At 53.8% G+C, this 20,321-nt stretch overlaps 1 protein-coding gene across 1 annotated transcript; it reads left to right on the top strand.

Moving 5' to 3' along the window:
- The first annotated feature begins 6,710 nt into the window (after window positions 1-6,710).
- LOC144139615 (uncharacterized) lies at window positions 6,711-8,840 on the top strand. The gene is made up of 3 exons (XM_077671912.1): window positions 6,711-7,918; window positions 7,970-8,573; window positions 8,655-8,840. Exons 1-3 carry the CDS (start codon window positions 6,711-6,713, stop codon window positions 8,838-8,840), a joined length of 1,998 nt encoding a protein of 665 aa, XP_077528038.1.
- The last annotated feature ends 11,481 nt before the right edge of the window (window positions 8,841-20,321 follow it).

Below are 20,321 nucleotides of genomic sequence, written 5' to 3'. Positions count from 1 at the left end.
ATTGTGATAGGCATGCCGAGCGACCCAAATCAACAAAGTCATATTTTCGGGAAACTGCAGTGTTTGTATATACTGTGTATAATTATGGGGAAGAATGACCTGATCGGTTTCCTTTTTAGAACACATGTGTGTTTGCCCGAATTTTGATGTACTAGGGTGTGCACTAATTTTAGTGGGTCTTGTTTCCTTAAATATCTAGTGGTGGTGTAGTATGGTCACGTTTGAGCGTATTCTTCAATGCAACCAAGAAAACAAAGCGGATGGCGGAATCACATACACGTCGGCTTTATTTCGTCAGTGACCCAGGTTTGATTTCGTCTACGGGAAGCGTTTTTTTTTTGTTTCGTCATCATTGTCGCCGTCGTCGTCGTTGTCATGTGCCCTACCATTGTGTAAAGTGGGCTTCCCGAGCGGGTGCACGCATAACCCGCATACATCGCTCGGCCAACTGGTGTAGCAAGAAATGAATGTAAGTACCTACCTTTTTTAAGAGGACCCTTGTAGTTCGTGTGGGCCACTCCACACCATTGCGAATGGCAACAGCGTAGTATGTGCACAATCAGCATTATTTTCCCCAGCAGTATATGCCCATGAACAGCAGTAAGTGCGCCTTCAAGTGAAAAAGGTGGTCCTCGAATCGGCAGACAGGACCAAGCGGGTAAACACAAAGAAAATAAAGTTAGGTAGGTCTGTGGTTCGAGCTGGGGTCCTGCAGAGTCAGACAATCTATCTCCCCGCAATATTTAATTAATTCTAATCGCGTCCCGTCGCCGCTGTGCACGTTGTAAAATTGAGCGCGCAGCTGGTGGAAGGCCGAGAAGGCGGCAAATTAGGATGACATTGCAATAACAGTGACAAAATGTATATTCTTGTGGACAAATAAAGAATTAAGAGACAGCCTGTGTCGCTGCTAAACAGAGGAAGCGCCACCGCTGAGACAGAACCTGGTGTACGGTACAGTTGTCAAGAGACCTCTAATAAGGCCGTCTTTGGGGTTCTTCAAAGCAACAACAAGGAATGCGAATCAGGCCAAGCCTGATGTACGGAAGTGGGAGGGATGAAATCTTCGTGCCTTATAAGCGAACCCCCAAGGATATTATATCATTTTTTCTCTTATTTTTCTTCGCTTGAAGACACGATCGTTCCCTTGGGTGAACATCTGGCTGTGAAGGGAGCAGGAACAAAGTGCACATAGTGGCTGCGTGGTGCTACCGAGGAATGCAGCGTTATCGCAGAGCGAATCGCCCACAAGAATGCTGGCCAAGCAATGAACAAAAGCATCGAGTGATTAGAAGAGGATTCAGTCGCGGAGAGCTAATCACGCAGTTCCGCCCTGTGAGGACGATGACTACAGATTTCTAATCGCTTTCAGAAACAATAAAAAGAATGAAAGCATTTATCTGAACACATGTCATGTCCTGTGAAGAGAGTTTTAAAATGTTTTGCTGACCGCGTTGGTTGTAATTTCATTAAGAGGACACTAGTACTGGCAGACAGGCGACGGAGAGAGACACGAAACACTTGTGGACTTTTCTGGCATTTTGGTGGCTCCCTCAGGCTACGCCTGTCGGCCCCAACATTATTTTGCTTATGATCCTTACGTTGCAGTAAACATCTTGTTTTTAGGACGCCATATTAATTTGAACGAGGACGCCCACCCTCCTCGCCCAGTTCCTTCTGCCGCTTACCTTTCGTCTTGCCAAACCGCAAAGTACGAACACTGATTGTTTGGGCTGTGCCATCTCATTAGGATTCACTAAAGAGAACGAATCGTGCCATAAACTTCATTCCCTGACGTTTCCCCGGTTATTTTGCGGAGCCCGTCCGGACATACACACACACACACACCAAAACTCCCTGCAGTACAGAACCCGAGTCTTGTGGGCCATAGAGTTTTATACAATAATACCTAGATGGGAAACTGGCTCTAGTATCAACCCGAACACCGTGGCGGCGCTTACGCTTCAAGGGGAATGATGGATAGTTCTGGAACCGGCTTGCGTAAGATCGAAACGAGCTTGTGGTTGCTCAAATTGTGCTTTTTGACAAAAGACGTTTATTGTCCAGTTTGCCGTTTACAAATTACATGGCGAACAATAAAGTTAGTGACGAAAAACTGTTTTTTACGAAATAAAACGGCGCGTTTAAATAAAAAGCACGCGCGGAGTCGTGGATGTTTGGGGAGTAGGTCTGCCCTTTACCGCCACCTACAGCAGGACGCAGACTTCTTTAAAAACTATTTATTCCTAAGAAAAGTTTTGTGCTCCTAAAAAGAAAGCAACCGATTACCTTTGTAGAAGTTATTCAAGCCTGAATAAGTGACATTCATCAAGCTGCGTTCCTATCAGCTGCCGGTACTGCTGGTCTACGCCGTGGGAGCCGGCGTTCTCCCGAAAAGTGTGCCTGTTCCAAGCAACTCGCAACCGCACTCGGCTTCGAAAATGCATTGCTCTCCCGAAGGAACAGCGCCACAACTCCTAACTCACAGCCAACTTCGCCGCATACAGCGCCGTCATTTGTGTTTTCGTGCTCGCGGCGCCGGCAATCAATTCATAACCCACCCGATTCGCAAGTATAGTTACAAAAAATTTCCTCTGATGGCGGCGACAGTGCCAATGCGGCATCCAGTTCAAGGAGAAACGTATTTTTGAACGCTTCTTCCAATATATATAGGCAAATGCGTTCATGCAAGTCCAAAACGAAAACAAAACTGGATGCATGATTTAATACACAATTACTACCGAAAGCCATCGAGTGCCAATCCGAATTCAGAACTACCCATCACGCCCATCGCGGCGAACGATCGCCGCGCCGGATGCCTCTCTTGTTGTTATTGTATGAAACTCTATGCTGCGCGTGTGCCTCCGCCAGGCATCACCCCCCACAGCTCTCAGCCGTCAGTTGTCTGTTTTCACTCGTGTCCCGTCCTTTGCGCTGTTTTTATTAATCAATCATTTTTTGTGCGTTTTATTTTAATGCGCTTAGGGGTGTCAAGTACCTACTGCCGTCTCGCTACCAAATTATTTGCCATGAGTGAAAAAGTCACAGTTTTCCGCCATGCGGTTCACACCCCTAACGACTATACATGTGTATTTTTCCGAAAGAATGTTTCTAAATTTCTAGATTTTCTGGGGTAATTTTCTGCACATTATTTGTTGGCATGACATCTTGAGGGTATTATTGTTTCTGTGAGCAGTTGAGGTGATCACTAATATATGTATACACAATATCGGCCGTAAGTAAGTTGTTCGGTATATTAGTAATAAACACCCCAAGTAGAGAACTAGCAATTGTACCTCGGGTAATGATTTTTATGATATTACTTAGACCACGTCAATTTATGGTAGACTGGAAGTCTTTTTGTGCGTTTGTATATGCAAGAATGCATGACAATAAACGGGACGAGTACATTTATCCTCGCTATTGCGGAAGAAATACTGATAGCCATTTCGACAGTATACACTTCTGATGTTGAAGTATACCACGTCTCTGTAAATAGTATCGCGGTAAAAGTTGTGCCAAGCGTTCTCTAGTTCAGAAGGTATCGGGCCAAGGCGCTTCCCACAATGCTTTCCTGGTTATGCTGCGGGTCGCGAGCTTTCACTAATTATAGAAAATAAACTTGCGCAGTAGCGTAGCCAATAATAGTATTCCGGGCTTTTTACCTCCATCAGCACGCCTTAAACCCTTCCGCCAGCCGAGACACTCTGGTCCTTCCCGCCTCACCCATGTAGCTACCATAGAGTAATCTGAGAAGCTCGCAACATCGACCAAGCCATAACAAAGGCTGTGGCGGTAGGGAAGCTCTGGTCCCCTTCCTCATGAGACGTTACTCTGGTCAGCCAGACAACGAGGTATTGCCACTGCAGTTTCACTTCGCGTGCCACCCTAGCAGTCAAGGGCTCCATGGGGACCCTACTCACCTAGGCCAATTTACCTAGCGCCACAACCATAACAGCAGAAGCAACCGTGATAGCCTTGACAGGAACCACATGCACCAGAAAGTGTCACCTCACCATGCTAATGGACTCTGAGCAGCCCTCTTGCTACTACCATCACGACCGCATCCCTCATCGGGATCCCAAGATACTCCAGTTCCTCACGACTTCCACCAACAATCCAGATAGTGTGTGCGCCTGGGCATGCCTGCCTTACAGGTAGTGAGGGGCACATGGTGCTGCCTGCGAACTCAACTTTCCCGTCTCAGGAGCGACGACTGCAAATTCCCGCCTTCCCTCCACCTCCACCTTCTCCAGCTCAGGGAGGGGCGCTGCGGTCGCCGCAGGGAGCGGACGTGTCTCGCATGGGCTCCGCTGATTTCGACTAATTGCGCCGGGCTAATTGAAGATATCAACGAGATTCGGTTATAGGGTGACGCATCTTGACCCAAGGAATCGACTGACACCCTTTTCGGGCAAGTTGCATCGATTTTCAGCCATTTATCGGCGAAGACCGATCGGCCAACGTGGTCGGCCAGCTAGGCCTAACCTAGGCTTAGCGCGACTTCGCGCCGGGCGCGCCGATGACGGCCGCCATGGCGGAGACGACAACTACCCTAGAGGAGATGGCGACTACCATGGACATCGGAACCACCTCTCCACTTGAAGAAAGCCCTCGAGCATCGACGATGCAAGTGAATTACGACCACGGACGGGTGTCGGTAGCGGTTACCGGCACGGACCCAACACCGGCGGAGGAAGGAGGAAAAAACAGATGGCAGGTGGAGAGGCGGCGGATGCGGCGGCAGGCGGCCGTGGCGGCTGGCGGTAAGTCGGTCCCTGTTGTTTCTGCCACTACTCCCACTGCATCCCCCAAGAATCAGGCACGTTTCGCGAAGTAGGTAGCGGCTAGGCTTACCAAGGCAGCGCGCATGCCGCATCCGCTGCCGAAGGAGGGTATTAAAGTCATACTTAGGCCACGTGGCGGGCTAAACGTGGCGCGTACCGAGGCACCTAAGCTAATGGAAGCCATTTTCGAGATGGCAGGAACTACACTGGAGGAATCTAGGGAAGATACCATTTGTACCAACAATGCCCAAAATATCATAGTAATAAGTACCCCGCATGAGCAGAGAGCTCGAATGTACTCGGGCATCCGACTACTCAGAATCGCGGGTAGGGAACACGAGGTTAGTGCGTACGTGCCGGCGCCCGAGGGCACCGTGAAGGGCGTCATACGTGGCATCACGCTTACATACACGGAGCAGGACTTGCAGGAGAACATCGTAAACGAAGCGAACCCGCTCGCGCTCGAAGCGCATCGAATTGGAAACACTACCACAGTAATCGTGGCTTTCGAGGGTACGAAAGTGCCTAGTACAGTAAAATTTCGAGCTATGATAACTAGATGTAGCCTTTACAAACAACATTACGAGGTATGCCATTGTTGCGGCAGGCTACGTCACCGCGCAGACGTGTGTCCCTATCCGGACACCGAGGTATGCTTTGCGTGCGGAGTGTCCAATCCGGGCCCCACATACGAGCCAGAATGCAAACCCCGCTGCAAGCTGTGCGGCAGGGCGCACCCCACCGGAGTGGCGGGATGCAAGAACCGCTACAAGACCCCACACGTGGTCAAGCAGCGCCGATGGGAGCGCAAGCGAACGGAGGAGCAGCAAAGGCGTGCGCCGACATTAGGCCTAACTGACTACCCGCAGCTGCGGGCGGCCGGGAAGGCGCGAAACGGATACCACAGAAGAATGCTGACGTCAGCGGAGCGGCAGCTGCGAAAGCAACAACAGCAACAGCTGGCGGCGCCCCGGCAGCAGCAGCTGGCGGAGGCGAAGCGAGCCGCCGCACCGGCGGCGGCAGTCGAAATCAATTCAAGACCAGCCCGCGAGAGGGCGTAACGTGGGCAGCCGCGGTGGCGGAGCCGCGTCCGAGGCGGGAAGCTAACCCGCAGGAGCCCAGGAGCTGCGCACCGCAGCAGGTACAACCAACTCCGGAAACGATGGAACTCCGCAGCGAGAATGCGCGCCTCAGAGCGCAGCTCGCACAACAAGACCAGAAGATTACTCAACAAGAGCGCCAACTACAAGAATTCAGCAAGAAGCTAGATATGTTCCTTACAAATCAACAGCAACATCAAGCCCCAGCTTTACCATCGAAGGCAACACGCAGACAGGCGCAGAGACAAGTGCGATTTCAGGAGCAAGAACAAGAGCAAGAACGGATGCAAACGCAGGAGCCCGAGCGGATACACGCCGTGGAACCGCGAATTGCTGAAATAGTCGAAGAAGGAGAAGAAACGGTACAGAACAGAGATTCAACCACAGAAGAAGAAGACTTCAGCCCCAGGGCGAAGAGGAGAGCCACAGTAATGAACGCGATCGAGAGACGCCAGCAACAGCTGGAAGAAAGCCACCAGCATCTGGAGGAGCGCATGGACCGCCTCGAGAGGGACATAGAGGCAATCGACCGAAGACTGGCTACGGTAGAGGCAACTACAGCAGACATGAGCGTCCGCATGGCCAACATAGAACGCATGCTACAACACCTCCTAACACGATTCAACGAGATAACCCACCAACAGCAGCAGCCACAGCAGCAGCAGCAGCCGCAACAACCGAGCAAGACCCGACCAACATGGCCAGAACAGCGCTAACGCGGGAGCTCGTGGTGTGGCAATGGAACGCGAATGGCCTGCGCAAAAAGAAGGCACTCTTACAGCAATACATGAGGCAAGTCGGCCGGCGGCCAGACGTAATACTCATGCAAGAAACACACACCGAGACTCCCCCGGGCTTACCGGGGTACCGCTCCTATGCCAGCCCGCCCAGTGCAAGAACGGCTGGGAAAGGTGCGGGTCAGGGGGTGTGTACCCTGGTGAAGAAGGGACTCACTTACATCGAACACGGCCTGCTCCAAAACAGCGCCATCGAGTACCTAGCCATCGAGGTCGTCACGGGCCGCAAGAGAAAGGAGAGCACCTGCATAGTAAACGTCTATAGCAATCCCAAACAGTTCCAAGAAAGATTCAGAACTTTAATGCACAAGACGAAACAACTGGCAGGGGACAACACCGCGCTCGTGTGCGGAGACTTCAATGCGCCGCACACGACGTGCGGGTACCCGAAGTCTACGACCAAGGGCCGGAGCCTCTACGAGGAAGCTATGGAGGCGGAATTTGACCTGCTGAACGACCCATCGGTACACACGAGACACGGCACTTCCACGCAACGGCATACGAACCCAGACCTTGCATTCTGCGACACTACCACCGGAGTCCGCTGGCGGAACACGGGCGAAACTCTGGGCAGCGATCACTGCGTCCTCGAGATAACAGTGCCGCTGCGCGGCAAAGCCCCGGTCCCCCGCAGGCAAGCGATGACGGATTGGAACAAATACAGACAAGAGTTGGACGCTCTGACCGAGCAGATAGAAGACATCGACAAGTGGTCGCGTGAGCTCAACGCGGTGACACGGGCAGCCACAACGGAGGTGGAGGCAGACGAAGGGACCCCGCAAGTCGACAGCCGCCTAGCACACCTGCTGGAGGCGAGGAGCTCACTGAGGGCCCGGTGGAAGCGACAACGCCACAACCGGAGGCTCCGTAAACGCATCGCACTACTAAACACCGAGATCGAAAAGCACAGCGAGGTGCTCTGCCGGCAGCAGTGGCAGGTGGTCTGTCAGGAAGCGGACGGCCAAATCCACAAGAGCAGAACCTGGTACCTGCTCCGTCATCTGCTGGACGAGAGCAAGACGAAGGGGACGCAACACCACATCCTTGCCCGGACACTACACAAGGCGCAGCAGGAGCTCGGCGAAGCTGAGGTCCGCCGGCGCATCGACAACAAATACCTTGCATCCACACCGCCGACCCCCCTCCCGAGGTACGCGAGCGAGGCTAACGCCAAGCTCGACGCCGACATCGAGGAGTGGGAGGTCCATGCAGTCATTCAAACCATCAACTGCAAGTCGGCACCGGGGCCGGACGGGGTGCCGAACAAAGCGCTGCGCAACCTCAGCGACGCGGCCATAACAGCGCTGACGGGTTACTTTAACAAGTGCTGGCGGGCGGGCAAGCTCCCCGCCAGCTGGAAAGAGGCCAGAACAGTACTGATCCCAAAGCCGGGCAAGACACCGAGTATCGACAACTTGCGGCCCATCTCCCTGACGTCCTGCATCGGGAAGGTGTTGGAGTACGTCCTCCTAAACAGATGGCAAGCGTACCTGGAAGAAGAAGGTCTCTATCCCGACACGATGCTGGGTTTCCGAACCAAGCTCAGCACGCAGGACGCGATGCTGCTCATCAAACACGAAGTCCTAGACCAACCGGCCGGCTCCATGGACAACAGAGCGGTACTCGACCTGGATTTGAAGAGCGCGTATGACAACGTTCGCTATTCAGCCATACTTCAACAGGTCTCGCGCCTCAACATGGGGGAGCGCTCCTTCGCCCACATCCGCGATTTCCTCAGGGGCCGCACCGCAACGATAGTGGCGGGATATATGGAACTACCCAAGAAGAGTCTGGGGAGCACGGGAACGCCGCAGGGCGCCGTGATCTCGCCAACGCTGTTCAACATAGTCATGATCGGGTTTGCCCAACGACTACAGGGCATCCCGAACGTCGGGCACACCATTTACGCAGATGACATCACGCTGTGGATGTCCGGCGGCAGTGAAGGCGAGATCGAGGCGTCCCTGCAGAGCGCCATCGACGAAGTCGAAGACCACCTGCAGGACACGGGCCTCACGTGCTCCCCTAACAAGTCGGAGCTGCTGATTATTCCACCAAAACGAAGAGGTCAGGGAAGCAAAACAGAACCCGACATCAACCTCCGAACTCGAGACGGGACGACCATACCGCGGGTGAAGACGCTGCGCGTCCTGTGACTGCACGTCGACGCAATCGGGCACAACGGCCTCACCGTCACCAAGCTCGAGACGAAGATCATGACGGCAATACGGCTAATGAAAAAGGTGGCAACACGGCACGGAGGGATGCGAGAGAACAACCTCCTGAAGCTGGTTCAATCATTTGCAATCAGCCATGTGGCATATGTGGCGGCCTTCCACGACTGGTCGGCGGCCGAGAGCGGCAAGGTTGACGCTCTGATACGCAAAGCATACAAGATGGCACTAGGCCTCTATACACACACCAACACGACGCGACTCTTAGAACTAGGAGTCCATAACACCTTAAGCGAGATAGCAGAAGCACAGCGCACAGCACAGCTTACTAGACTAACGCTAACCAGAACCGGCAGGTCGATCCTGCACAGAGTAGGTTGCCAGACGAGGCTGCAGGGGGAGGGAGACAGGGGACCGGTGCCGCCGCCACCTCCGCGGTCGTTGCCGCGCGGGTTGCTCGGCCTCATGCAGGTCCCGCCGGTCCCCAAGCACATGGATCCGGAAACGAACCGGGAGCGCCGCCTGGCCAGGGCAAAGGCCCTCACGGCCGCGCACGCGGCGGACACTAACGCCTACTACGTCGATGCGGCGGCATATCCGAACCGCCAAGGCACGTACGCTGTGGCCGTGATAGCGACGACCTCAGGGGAGCTGTACACGGCGGGCAGCGTGCGGGCCCAGGACCCGAGGCAAGCGGAGGAGCTGGCCATAGCGCTGGCCCTAACCAACCCCAGGTGTGCGACGGTGTTGTGTGATTCGCGCTGTGCTGTCATGAACTACGCCACAAACAGAGTGTCCTCGTGCGCGTCTAGGGTGTGCGGGGCGCTACCACAACGAACAATGCCGGTGACCATCAAGTGGTTCCCGGCGCACATGGGCCCGGTGGGAACGGTTGCCAACCGCAACGAGGGGGCAGACCGAGCGGCGCGCGTGCTTACCAGACACAGCGCTGCCCCGAGATCCCCCCCCCCCTCGTCCTGCAGAAGGCGAGAAAGAAGATGAAGAAGACCACATCGAGGCAACTCCAATCGACACATACAAGGAGGTGGTGGCCTGGTATCGGGAGGGCAGAAGAGCCTACCCGCCGCCGCACCGGAATCTTACCCGAAGAGAGGCGGTGCTAGTGCGCCAACTACAGGTGCGCGCGATATGGACGCCTGTGTTCGCCAAACACGTGTGCCCCGAATTATTCCAGACAGATAAGTGTGTGATGTGTGGTGACGGTCGCGCTACCATGCAGCACATGCTCTGGGACTGCCAGCAAACGTACTCAACCACTGCGGATCCGCTGCCGCCGCGCTTGGAGAGTGCGGTGACCAGTGCGGACTATGAACTACAGAAGATGGCTGCGCAGCTCGCGCTAGCGGCCATCGATCACCAGCGGCCGAACTTGTCACCTCCCCCCCAGGGAGGCCGGCGATAGTAGGTACCCCCCGAGGTTTCCGCAGGCGAAATAAAGGCGTTGTTTCTCTCTCTTCTCCAGCTCAGTTACACTGACGTCCATTCTCACTACCGCCAGGGTCGTTTCGACTACGAGCCTTTTCAATCCATCGGTCACTACTGCTGAGTCCCGAACGTGGTGCAGGTCACAAAACGACACCTATTTAAACTCCAGTATACAATCAACTCAATGATATTCAGTGATATATACGATAGATGTACGGGCTCAATACGGCGTCTTCACAGAACTTGAAAATTTCCTATTCAAAAGGGGGTCCGGCAAGGGAATATAATATCACCACAGTTATTTACAGCCTGTCTGGAGGATGCGTTTAAAAAGCTTAGGTGGAGGAAAACAGAGGTGAAAATTACTGGGGAATATCTCAGCCGCCTACGCTTTTCAGATGACATCGTCCTGTTCAGTCAGAGCAGGACGGATTTGCAGCACATGCTTTGACGATAGCGCTCTAGAAGTATGATTTCAGTCTGTTAAGACTGAAATCGGGAAACACGGGACATTTCAATGCAATCGGGAAACACGGGAAATTTTAAGGTAACGTCGAATCGGCACGCCAAGGTACATAACTTCCCGGTAGGCAATGGGGTTTTGGAAACAGTCACCGAATACGTATATCTTGGGCAAGTCCTAGCTGCTGATCCAAACCATGAACGGGAAATTACCCGCACAATAAGTATGGGGTGTGGTGCGTTTGGTAAGAACCTCCGACATCCCCATTAGTAAGCTTCCCCTGTCACTCAAAAAGCTTGTATTTAATCAATCCGTTCCTCCAGGAATGACTTATGGGACAGAAACTTGTGGTCTCACCAAACGACTTGAAACCAAACTTCGATCGGCACAACAGGCCATGGAACACCAGAAGGCTAGGGGTCACGTTGAGGGACAGGAAAGCAGCCGCATGGATTGGGGAACAGACCCAGGTGGAGGACATTCTAGTTCAAATTGGGCGAAGAAAATGGGCATGAGGTGGTCACGTAAAGCGAATGAGCGACAACAGGTGGAACACCCGTTTGATGGACTGGCTGCCAATGGACCGCAAACGTAATAGGGGTCGGCCGAGAACTCGTTGGCGTGATGAGCTACGGAAATGGGGGGGGGGAACATGGACTCAGCTGGCACGTGATAGGCGTGGCTGCAAATCCATGGGAGAGACTTTCGTCCTGCTGTGTACACAAACAGGCCCATGATGATGATGATGATGACCTTCTCGTACCTCTCCCCCACCACGTTCTTCGTACTTGTGCAATCTCCCCCCTCCTCACAGCCCATCTCGTATGGTTCTGCCCACTACATACCGATCCTATTTCCTTTCCCACCACTGAGCTGTGGAATGCGCACTAACCAGCTTTCAGCTGGAAGACTAGCCACGCCTGATCAACCACGCCACCCGGGCTGCGGAAGCGCGCGCGTTCCTGAACTGAGGACACTATTCGCCATTCTCCTTCTCGTCTCTTTGGTTTCCGTTACTTTAACCCCGGCAAGCCCAAAATGTTCGCATTCCTGAAAACACCCTTTACTGCTTCGGTATCAGCAAGCTGAATACACGCATCAATGCACTGTAGCCTCAGTGCACGTCTGTAACACACGTATCTAACTCCAAGAAGTGCAGTTACTACATCCACCTTTCCTTTGTTGAAGTAAAGGCTTCGAAATGGGGACTAAAGTGCGTGTTCGACCCTGATTCTGTAAGACCCGGACACGGACCACAGATCCCCCTTTTTTATTTCTTTGTGTTTGCCCGATTTTTCCTGTCTGCTCATTTGGGGACAACCTTTTCCCTTGATGGGGCATTTACTGCTGTTCATGGGAATATACGCCTGGGAAATATACTGCTGATTGGGCATAAATTTCGCTGTTGCAATTCGCAACGGTGTACAGTGGCCTACACAGACTACAGGGTCCTCTCGAAAAAGGTAGCCACATCCATTATTTGCTACACCAGTTAGCCGTGCGACGTACGCGGCTTTTGCGTGACCCGCTCCATTTGGGGTTGATGCCATGTAATCTCGCATCTTATGGCCCATTATCACCATCCGCCGCCTGGTTCAGTAAACACTGTCCAAACACCAAAAGCGGCTTTTAGCGGTGCTTGTCATTTGCATTCGTGTGCACCGGCATTGTATTTGAGACCTTCTTGAACACGCGTGAAAGAACCCGTTCTCAGTGTCAGTGGCCTTTGGGGTTTAGATTTAGCCTACACTCTTCTCTCCTCCTTGAACACGTGACCGTTACCTACCCTCTCAGTGAACCAAGCATCCGAACAACACGCCTGACATCAAGTACTTTCTCCAATACAGCCGTATGCAGGTCGTCCTATACAGGTCGGTGGCGTGTACGCGCTACGCAATTATGCGTTTACAACGAAACAACAATAACTGGCTAACAGCTGTGACGGTCGTGTGTGTGCCCCAACTACACCGAACCAGATGGAAGAACTTTGGCCGCAGGAAGTTTTTCCGTGGGAACGCGCGGCCGCTTCGCTAAGGACATATGGTTCCGTTTTGCCTCGGGGCAAGCCAGGCTTCCCTCTGCTCGACGCGTCCTTGGCGGGTGCACAGACAGCCGCGTCGTCCACCATCGCTTGAAGCCGGCCCTTCTCCCCCTTATCCCCGCTGCTGCTCGGACGTAGGAGGAGGAGGAGATAAAGAGGAGCGAACGGAGAGGATCGGGTATGACTTGGGGCGACCGTTTTGCCATTCGTACGCAGCCGTAGGAGCAAGCGCGTCCCTCCCAGGAGCCCGCACGCTGCCAACGTTTCCTGCCCCGGTCCACACCTCGAGCCCTTCCTGACCGCGGCCTACAGCTCGAGCTCGCCGAACTACTGGTCCGGTACTGCCTCCCGTTCCTGCACTCGGGTTCACCGCGTAGACCTTTCGAGCCACCGGCCCCGCACTGCCTCCATCTCCTGGCCCCGAGACCCACTTGGCCTGTCGGCGTCCCGTCGACGTTTGACCCCCCCTGCAACCCGAACGATTCATTCCGCCCAACCTGGTGAGGAAGCCGGCACCACTGATGCACCCCATTAAACTAATTGTTAATGTTTTTCGCCCACCTCAGTGTGTCTCATTTCCTCCAAGCTCTGCGTGGACCCACCATAATATGACTTCGTGACTAACCCATTTAACGAACGTCACACAGCGTACCCTATTTCGTACCACCAGAAGGGGAGGAAGTCCCAACACTTGTGTCATTTCCCGGAATAATGTTGAATTGTGAAGCTTTTTCGGGATCGTTCAATCTCTCCCATGAACCTCATAAGGAAATATAACATTCACTATTTGTACGCTCGTCAATGGGAAACGAAGTGTTGTTGCTATTCGGCTTACCCCGCCTTATCGCATTTGACATAACCTTAGGGGAGATTTGATATCCTTGAGGGTATGAAGGGAAGTATAAATCCAATGGCGCATTTTCGTCACGGCAAGGCGCAAGTGAGCTGTGTTTCATCCGTCATGTGTCAGGGCACACCCGAGAGGGGATGCATCAAACCACCCCAAAAAGGGGAGAAAAGAACAAAGGAATAGAAATTTGAAGTGCGCGCCAGGAGCGCACCAATGAGCGAACGCGAGCGCCTAAACCCCGAGGCATCATGGTAAAATATGGCAGCGCGCTGGTCAGCCATTTAGAGAATGCCGCGCAGGAGACCATTGGCGTGATGACCATATATGGACGTAGAAACGGCAAGGAGCCAATGAGAGTGCGTCACGAGAGAGTTCAGAGGGTGATAAAAGCGGAGCCCACAAAGAGAACTGGAGGCTAGAAACGAGGAGGCAAGAAACCGAGAGGCAAGAAACCGGGAAACGGAAGGAGCGCGTGCGCTTCAAGTAACGTGTCAAGGGTACGCGGCCAGGCCATTGACCGTGCCATCCGAGCCTGGGCGGGAGCGGGCCGACATCCTAGGTGTACCACGAACCTGTGTCTTCGTCGCCCCAGCGGCATCGGTCGGGCACCAGCTGCCAAGGTCTACGCTTCTGCGACTTGCGCTTCGATGGCCCCAAAGGGCTACGTTCGTGCCTCGCCTATATACCTGGGACCTCCAGCGGCAGCGGCTACCAGGGGGTATCCACCAAGAAAGCACGCCGCCCAAGGGATGACCGCATGCGTCGAACGCCGGCATCAAGGACCTCCAGCGGGAGCGGCTATCAGGGGGTAGACACAGAGGAAACAAATCAGGACGCGCGGAGCCCACGCCGTTCAAGGAGTGACCGCGCACATCGAACGCCGGCATCGACGCGATACGGGGACGACTACCACCGAGTCGCGGCCACGCAACGGTTACGACACGTCAGCGCCGACGACCGGGGTAGGCCAGTCCAATAGGGACAGAGTAATTAGACACAACTAAGGGCCAGTTGTGATAGAGTACTAGGTACATGGTGAATTATTAGTAACGGAAGGACTGGGGTCCTTGGATACGAGGGTATATAAACTTTATTGTAGAGACTCTTGGGTTTTTATTTGAATTGTGTTTTGAGATATTTAGTTGGGGGTTTCAGTGTTTATAGTCTATATGCAGTTGATTGCTTTGCTTTGGGGTTTTTCTAAGCGTACATTAAATGTGCGTTGTGCTAAACATGTCAACGGCTTTCCTGCGTCCACCTCTCTGAGCTGATCTAGACAATTCCACCATCCCATCACGTGACATCATCTTCGAACAAAATAGATTGGAACATGTCTAACTCCTTGTGAAACTGATTTATATGACGCTTCCCGGGCTCTAAGAATAAGTCACAGGTGCTGCCTTGAGCCCTAAATGAAAGCAAGCGGAATGGCGCCAAGGGCTACGTAAAAACAATGCAATGCACCCATGTACCAGTGTGCGGGCACTGCGCATTTTCTGTTGCACTGCTGTTGCTGCAACGGTGAGCTATGATTTTGGAACTCACCACAAGAGGGCCACCCGCAAGTAAATCGACACCCATTGCCAGCGGGTCACCCGAAGGGCAGGTTGTTTTGGTTGGCTACCGACGTTTGCAACGGTGACGGGCCAGCAGATACACTGTGGGAATTATTGGCGAGCCATTCTTAGCTCGGCGTGCTGGCCTCCCGTATAACGACAACGCCTCTGCGCCCTGCGGATCGGTAGTTTCCCGGTGACGGAATTAGCTCGCTTGCTCCGTAGTGACAAGCTACTTCATCAGCTACTTGAAAGCTGAAGAAGAGAGCGGTGACAGTCCATCCTTCCATGACATATGAACAAACAGTCACACTGTACTTAGTCGTCGTCTTTCTTATTATCTCTGGCAGTGACGGTTTGTGCGATTGTGACCTGGGTTATGATGCCCATATCCGTCAGCGCATGACACAATCGACTGCGTGCTGTAGTTCGCAAAAAAATTGGGCCCATCTCCCCGCGAGGGGGACTCAAGTAAATGCGTCGCATAGGGGGTGGGTGTATTGCGTTAAAGTTTAGTGTTTGGGGAGTTGGTGGTAGTGAATGCGTTGTATCAGCAGCATCTTGACGTAGTTTGAATGAGTCAAGGATATAAGGCGTGTTCGTAGCCTCCTATTCTGTGTCGCCTTTCTGGCGCAGTGGGTAGAGCGCCATGTACCTTGCGTTCCGCCCGCAGAGTCGTGGGTTCGAAACCTGGCTCCGGTAAGTATTATTTTTTTTATATAGTGTAGGGGGAGCGATGCGGACTACGGACGCCAACGCGGGTGACATCGTAAGTTACTGAAATGCTCTGCATTTAAAATAAAGAATGTAAGCCGCGCTTAGCTTGGAACGCAGATACTACAGCCGGGCGTGGCCCGGCAGTAAACACAAACACTAAACAAACCCATACATGTTTCGCGGAATTACCCCCCGTCAAAGACTGCATCGACCCGACAGTCGGAACAAACAACAAAACGTCCGTCATCTTGCATAGTAAGGTTTCAAGCGAACCACGTGCACGACTTCGGGGCGCGTGCGTCGTCGTGATGTTCCGGAATCACCATCGGGGATCACCTCGTAAGTAAGTTGGCCGACACGTCGTAGAATCCGGTAGGGTCCGAAATACCGTCGCAGAAGCTTCTCACTGAGTCCGCGTCATCGTATGGGAGTTCAAACCCAAACACGGTCCCCTGGGTGATACTCGACGTCTCGGCGTCGGAGGTTGTAGCGCCCGGCATCCACCAGCTGTTGGTCCGTTGTACGAACTCGAGCGAGCTGGCGGGCCTCCTCCGCGCGCTGAAGGTATCCTTGGACGTCGGGGTTGAGGTCGTCGTCTTCTACATGCGGAAGCATGGCGTCAAGCATCGTAGTTGGCAGTCTTCCGTAGACAAGCTCGAACGGCGTCATTTCCGTAGTTTCCTGGGTAGCCGTAACTTCGTCCCAAGTCTTATGTTCAACGTCGACGTACATTGACAGCATATCCGCGATCGTCTTGTTGGGACGTTCCGTTAGTCCGTTCATTTGGGGGTGGTACGCCGTAGTTCTTGGGTGGTCCGTGTTGCTGTAGCGAAAGATTCCTTGCATAAGCCCCGCAGTGAAGGCCGTTCCGCGGTCCGTGATTAGGACTTCAGGGGCTCCATGTCGCAGCACAAATTGGTTCATAAAGAACTTCGGGACTTCTTGTGCAGTACCCCTCGGTAGAGCGGCGGTCTCCGCGTAGCGCGTCATGTATTCTGTCGCTACGACTACGACAATCCACTTGTTCTCGGATAGGGATGTAGGGAACGGGCCCAGAAGGTCCATTCCAATCTGTTGGAAGGGCCTCGACGGGACGGCGATCGGCTGCAGAGGTCCGCCGGGTCTCCTCGGTGGCGTGTTTCGTCGCTGGCAGTCACGGCAGCTCCGGACGTAGTGGGTGACGTGGGATGTAAGGTGGGGCCAGTAGTACCTCGCCTTGATTTTTCCAATTGTGCGAGCTGTGCCGAGATGTCCGGAGACGGGTCGTCTTGGCACGCTTCCAAAACTTCGTCACAAAGATCTGCAGGGATGACAAGGAGGTAATTTGTTCTCCTTCCGGGGCTGAAATTTTTCTTCACGAGGACGGAGTTTTTGAGGCTGAATGCTGGTAAGTTTCGTTTTAAGGCCCTAGGCACGGCGACACTGCGTCCTTCTTCCAGGTAGTCGATCATGACGCGTAATTCGGGGTCGGCACGCTGTTGAGAAGCTAGATCACTCTCCGTCACGACTCCGAAGAACGCGCGGTCGGCATCGGAGTCTTGCGGTGGTGGATAGACGGGGGCACGGGACAGACCGTCGGCGTCGGAGTGTTTCCTGCCGGATTTATGAACAATTGTAACGTCGAATTCCTGCAGGCGCAAGCTCCATCGCCGAAGGCGGCCAGAGTGGTCCTCCAAATTGGCGAGCCAACACAGCGCATGGTGGTCTGTCACAACCTTGAACGGTCTAACATACACGTATGGGCAGAAATATGAAATGGCCCATATGATAGCCAGGCACTCTTTCTCCGAGGCAGAGTAGTTCTCCTCATTCGACAGACCACGGCTGGCATAGGCGATTACATTTTCGCAACCGCTTTGCTTTTGGACGAGGACGGCACCCAAACCTATATCACTGGCGTCCGTGTTCATTTCTGTTTCGGCGTTTTCGTCGAAATGAGCGAGCACGGGCAGGTTTCGCAGGCGTTTTTGCAGCTCGCAGATTGCCTTTTCGTGGTCGTTTTCCCAGCTAATAGGCGTGCTATCTTTCGTCAACCGTGTGAGTGGCTCTGCAATGCGGGCGAAGTTTGCGACGAAGCGCCGGTAGTATGCGCAAAGTCTGAAATATTCGCACGCCCTTTTTGCCTTTCGGCCTTGGGAAGTTCGCAATGGCTGAAGTTTTTGCCGGGTCAGGTAGGACTCCCGCGGCGTTGATGACGTGGCCCAAGAACTTCAGCTCCTCATACGTGAAACGACACTTTTCAGGCTTCAGCCTTAACCCAGACGTACGAACGGCCTCGAGTTCCGACTGCAACCTTGCAAGGTCTTCGTCGAAAGTCCGGGCGAATACCACAACGTCGTCGAGGTATACAAGGCAAGTGTGCCACTTCAGACCAGCTAGCACAGTGTCCATGACTCTTGAAAACGTTGCTGGCGCCGTGCACAGCCCAAAAGGCATCACCTTGAACACGTATAGGCCGTCCGGGGTTATAAATGCAGTCTTCTCTCGGTCTCTCTCGTCCACTTCAATTTGCCAGTAGCCGGTTTTCAGATTCATCGATGACAAGTACTTGGAATGGCAGAGGTGGTCGAGGGCGTCGTCTATTCGTGGCAGGGGGTACACGTCCTTTTTGGTGATTTTGTTCAGTCGCTGGTAGTCAACGCCGAACCTTAATGTGCGTCTTTTTTCTTTACGAGTACGACCGGCGCAGCCCAGTGGCTTTTCGATGGCTGAATTATGTCGTCGCTGAGCATGTCGTCGACTTGAGTCCGGATGGCTTCCCGCTCGTGTGAAGAAACGCGGTACGGTGACTGTCGGGTAGGTCGGGCTCCATCTTCGGTTATAATACGGTGCTTCGCTAGGGGTGTCTGACGTATTTTTGAACTCGACGAAAAACACTCACTGTAGCGACGCAGCAAAGCTAATAATTTGTTCCGTTGTTCTTGCGGTAGCGCCGGATTCACGTCGAAGGGCTGCGGAAGTTTGAAGGTGTCTTCGGGTGTGCGTTCAAAGTCGGTGACCGCGATCATGTAACTTGCTTCCTGCGTTTCTTCGAGGAACGCAATTGCAGCTCCCTTGTTTAAATGCTGGTACTCCGGTGAAATTAGTCACCAAAATGTGAGATTGGCGTGGCTTAAACTGCGCAGTGCCTCTTGCGACGGAGACACCGCGGCCCAGAAGCAACCTTTGATCCCTCTCTACGATAGCGTCGATGTCAGGAGCAGCATCCTCACAGTAGACGGCGATCATCAAGCTTGCGCGGGGTGGCACGGTAACGTGATCCTCGGCGATCCTCACAGCAGCGGCGTCATGGAGTGATCGGAGGAAAATTTATCGACTTTGTCTGCAGATCAATTATTGCGCCGTTTTCCGTCAAAAAGTCGATTCCGAGAATTACGTCGCGGGAGCAGTTAGGCAAAATAACGAACACAGCAGGGTACGTGGTGCCGCCTATGGTGACGCGTGATGTGCACGTTCCACTTGGCGTTACGAGATGGCCTCCTGCTGTGCGTATATAAGGACCGTCGCATGTTGTAACTTTCTTCTGCTTCGACGCGAATGAGCCGCTCATTACCGAGTAGTCGGCTCCCGTGTCGCTGAGGGCGACTGCGTCAAAGCCGTCGATGGACAACTGGACATCGGATGCCGCTTTCCTCGAGTTTCGGGTGCATCGGGGCGTTGTATCTCGGCTTGTGCGTGTTGACGGTCGGGCACTATGCGTCGTCATTTTCATCGTTTTCTCAGTGGCAGGCTCTGTCATTTCGGGTACGCGTCGCGTCGTGTCGTCGTCGGGTTCGGCAGTCACGTCCGGGTTAGATCGAGTAGTTGGGCTGCGGGTACGGTGTTCGGTGCGGCCATGCGTCGTTGGAGGGTTTTTGTTTTTTCGCCGTTCCGCAACTTCACCTCCAGAAGTTGCTGCTTTTAGTTTCCCCCGCGTGGGCTAGGGGACCTTCCGCGTGAGAAGTCAGCGGTTCTACGGCGGTTTGGCGACTGGTACGGGTAGGGCGACGGCGAGCGGTTGAAGCGGGCAGGTCCTCGGTTCGTGTTAGACAGGTATTCGTCGATCTCAGTAGGGTGCTGGCCGGGTTGGGGGCGTGGTGCATCGACGGAGAATCCTCGCAGACCGAGCCTCTTGTAAGGGCAGCGACGGTAGATGTGGTCGGCCTGTCCGCAGTGGTAGCACAGCGGGTGATTATCGGGCGTTCGCCACACGTCGGTCTTCCTCGGCGTCTGGTATTGGACTACCGGGGGGTCGAGCGGGCGACAGGGGACGGCGGTATGGTGGGGCCTCTTGACGACGGGTTGGAGGAGGGCGGGGTCGACGAAGAGCTGCGGAGTAGGTCATCGCTTGTGGCTCACGGGGTGCTTCCGATGGCGTGGAAGCCCCCAGTGCTAGTTGAACCTCTTCTCG

The sequence above is a fragment of the Haemaphysalis longicornis genome, unplaced genomic scaffold (genome assembly GCF_048455015.1).
Source record: "Haemaphysalis longicornis isolate Haplotype H1 unplaced genomic scaffold, Haemaphysalis longicornis Haplotype H1 scaffold_5, whole genome shotgun sequence".
Classification (NCBI taxonomy): Eukaryota; Metazoa; Arthropoda; class Arachnida; order Ixodida; family Ixodidae; genus Haemaphysalis; species Haemaphysalis longicornis.
Note: the sequence above shows the minus strand (reverse complement) of the source record. Positions and strands in the feature narration are given on the sequence as shown.

Excerpts from the sequence above, each read along its gene's own strand:
- LOC144139615 (XM_077671912.1), top strand. The coding sequence starts at position 6,711 with ATGCAAGAAACACACACCGAGACTCCCCCGGGCTTACCGGGGTACCGC. Across the intron at positions 7,919-7,969 it reads ATTCAAACCATCAACTGCAA|CGACGCGGCCATAACAGCGC; the intron begins GTCGGCACCGGG and ends GCGCAACCTCAG. Across the intron at positions 8,574-8,654 it reads GACTACAGGGCATCCCGAAC|AGCGCCATCGACGAAGTCGA; the intron begins GTCGGGCACACC and ends GCGTCCCTGCAG.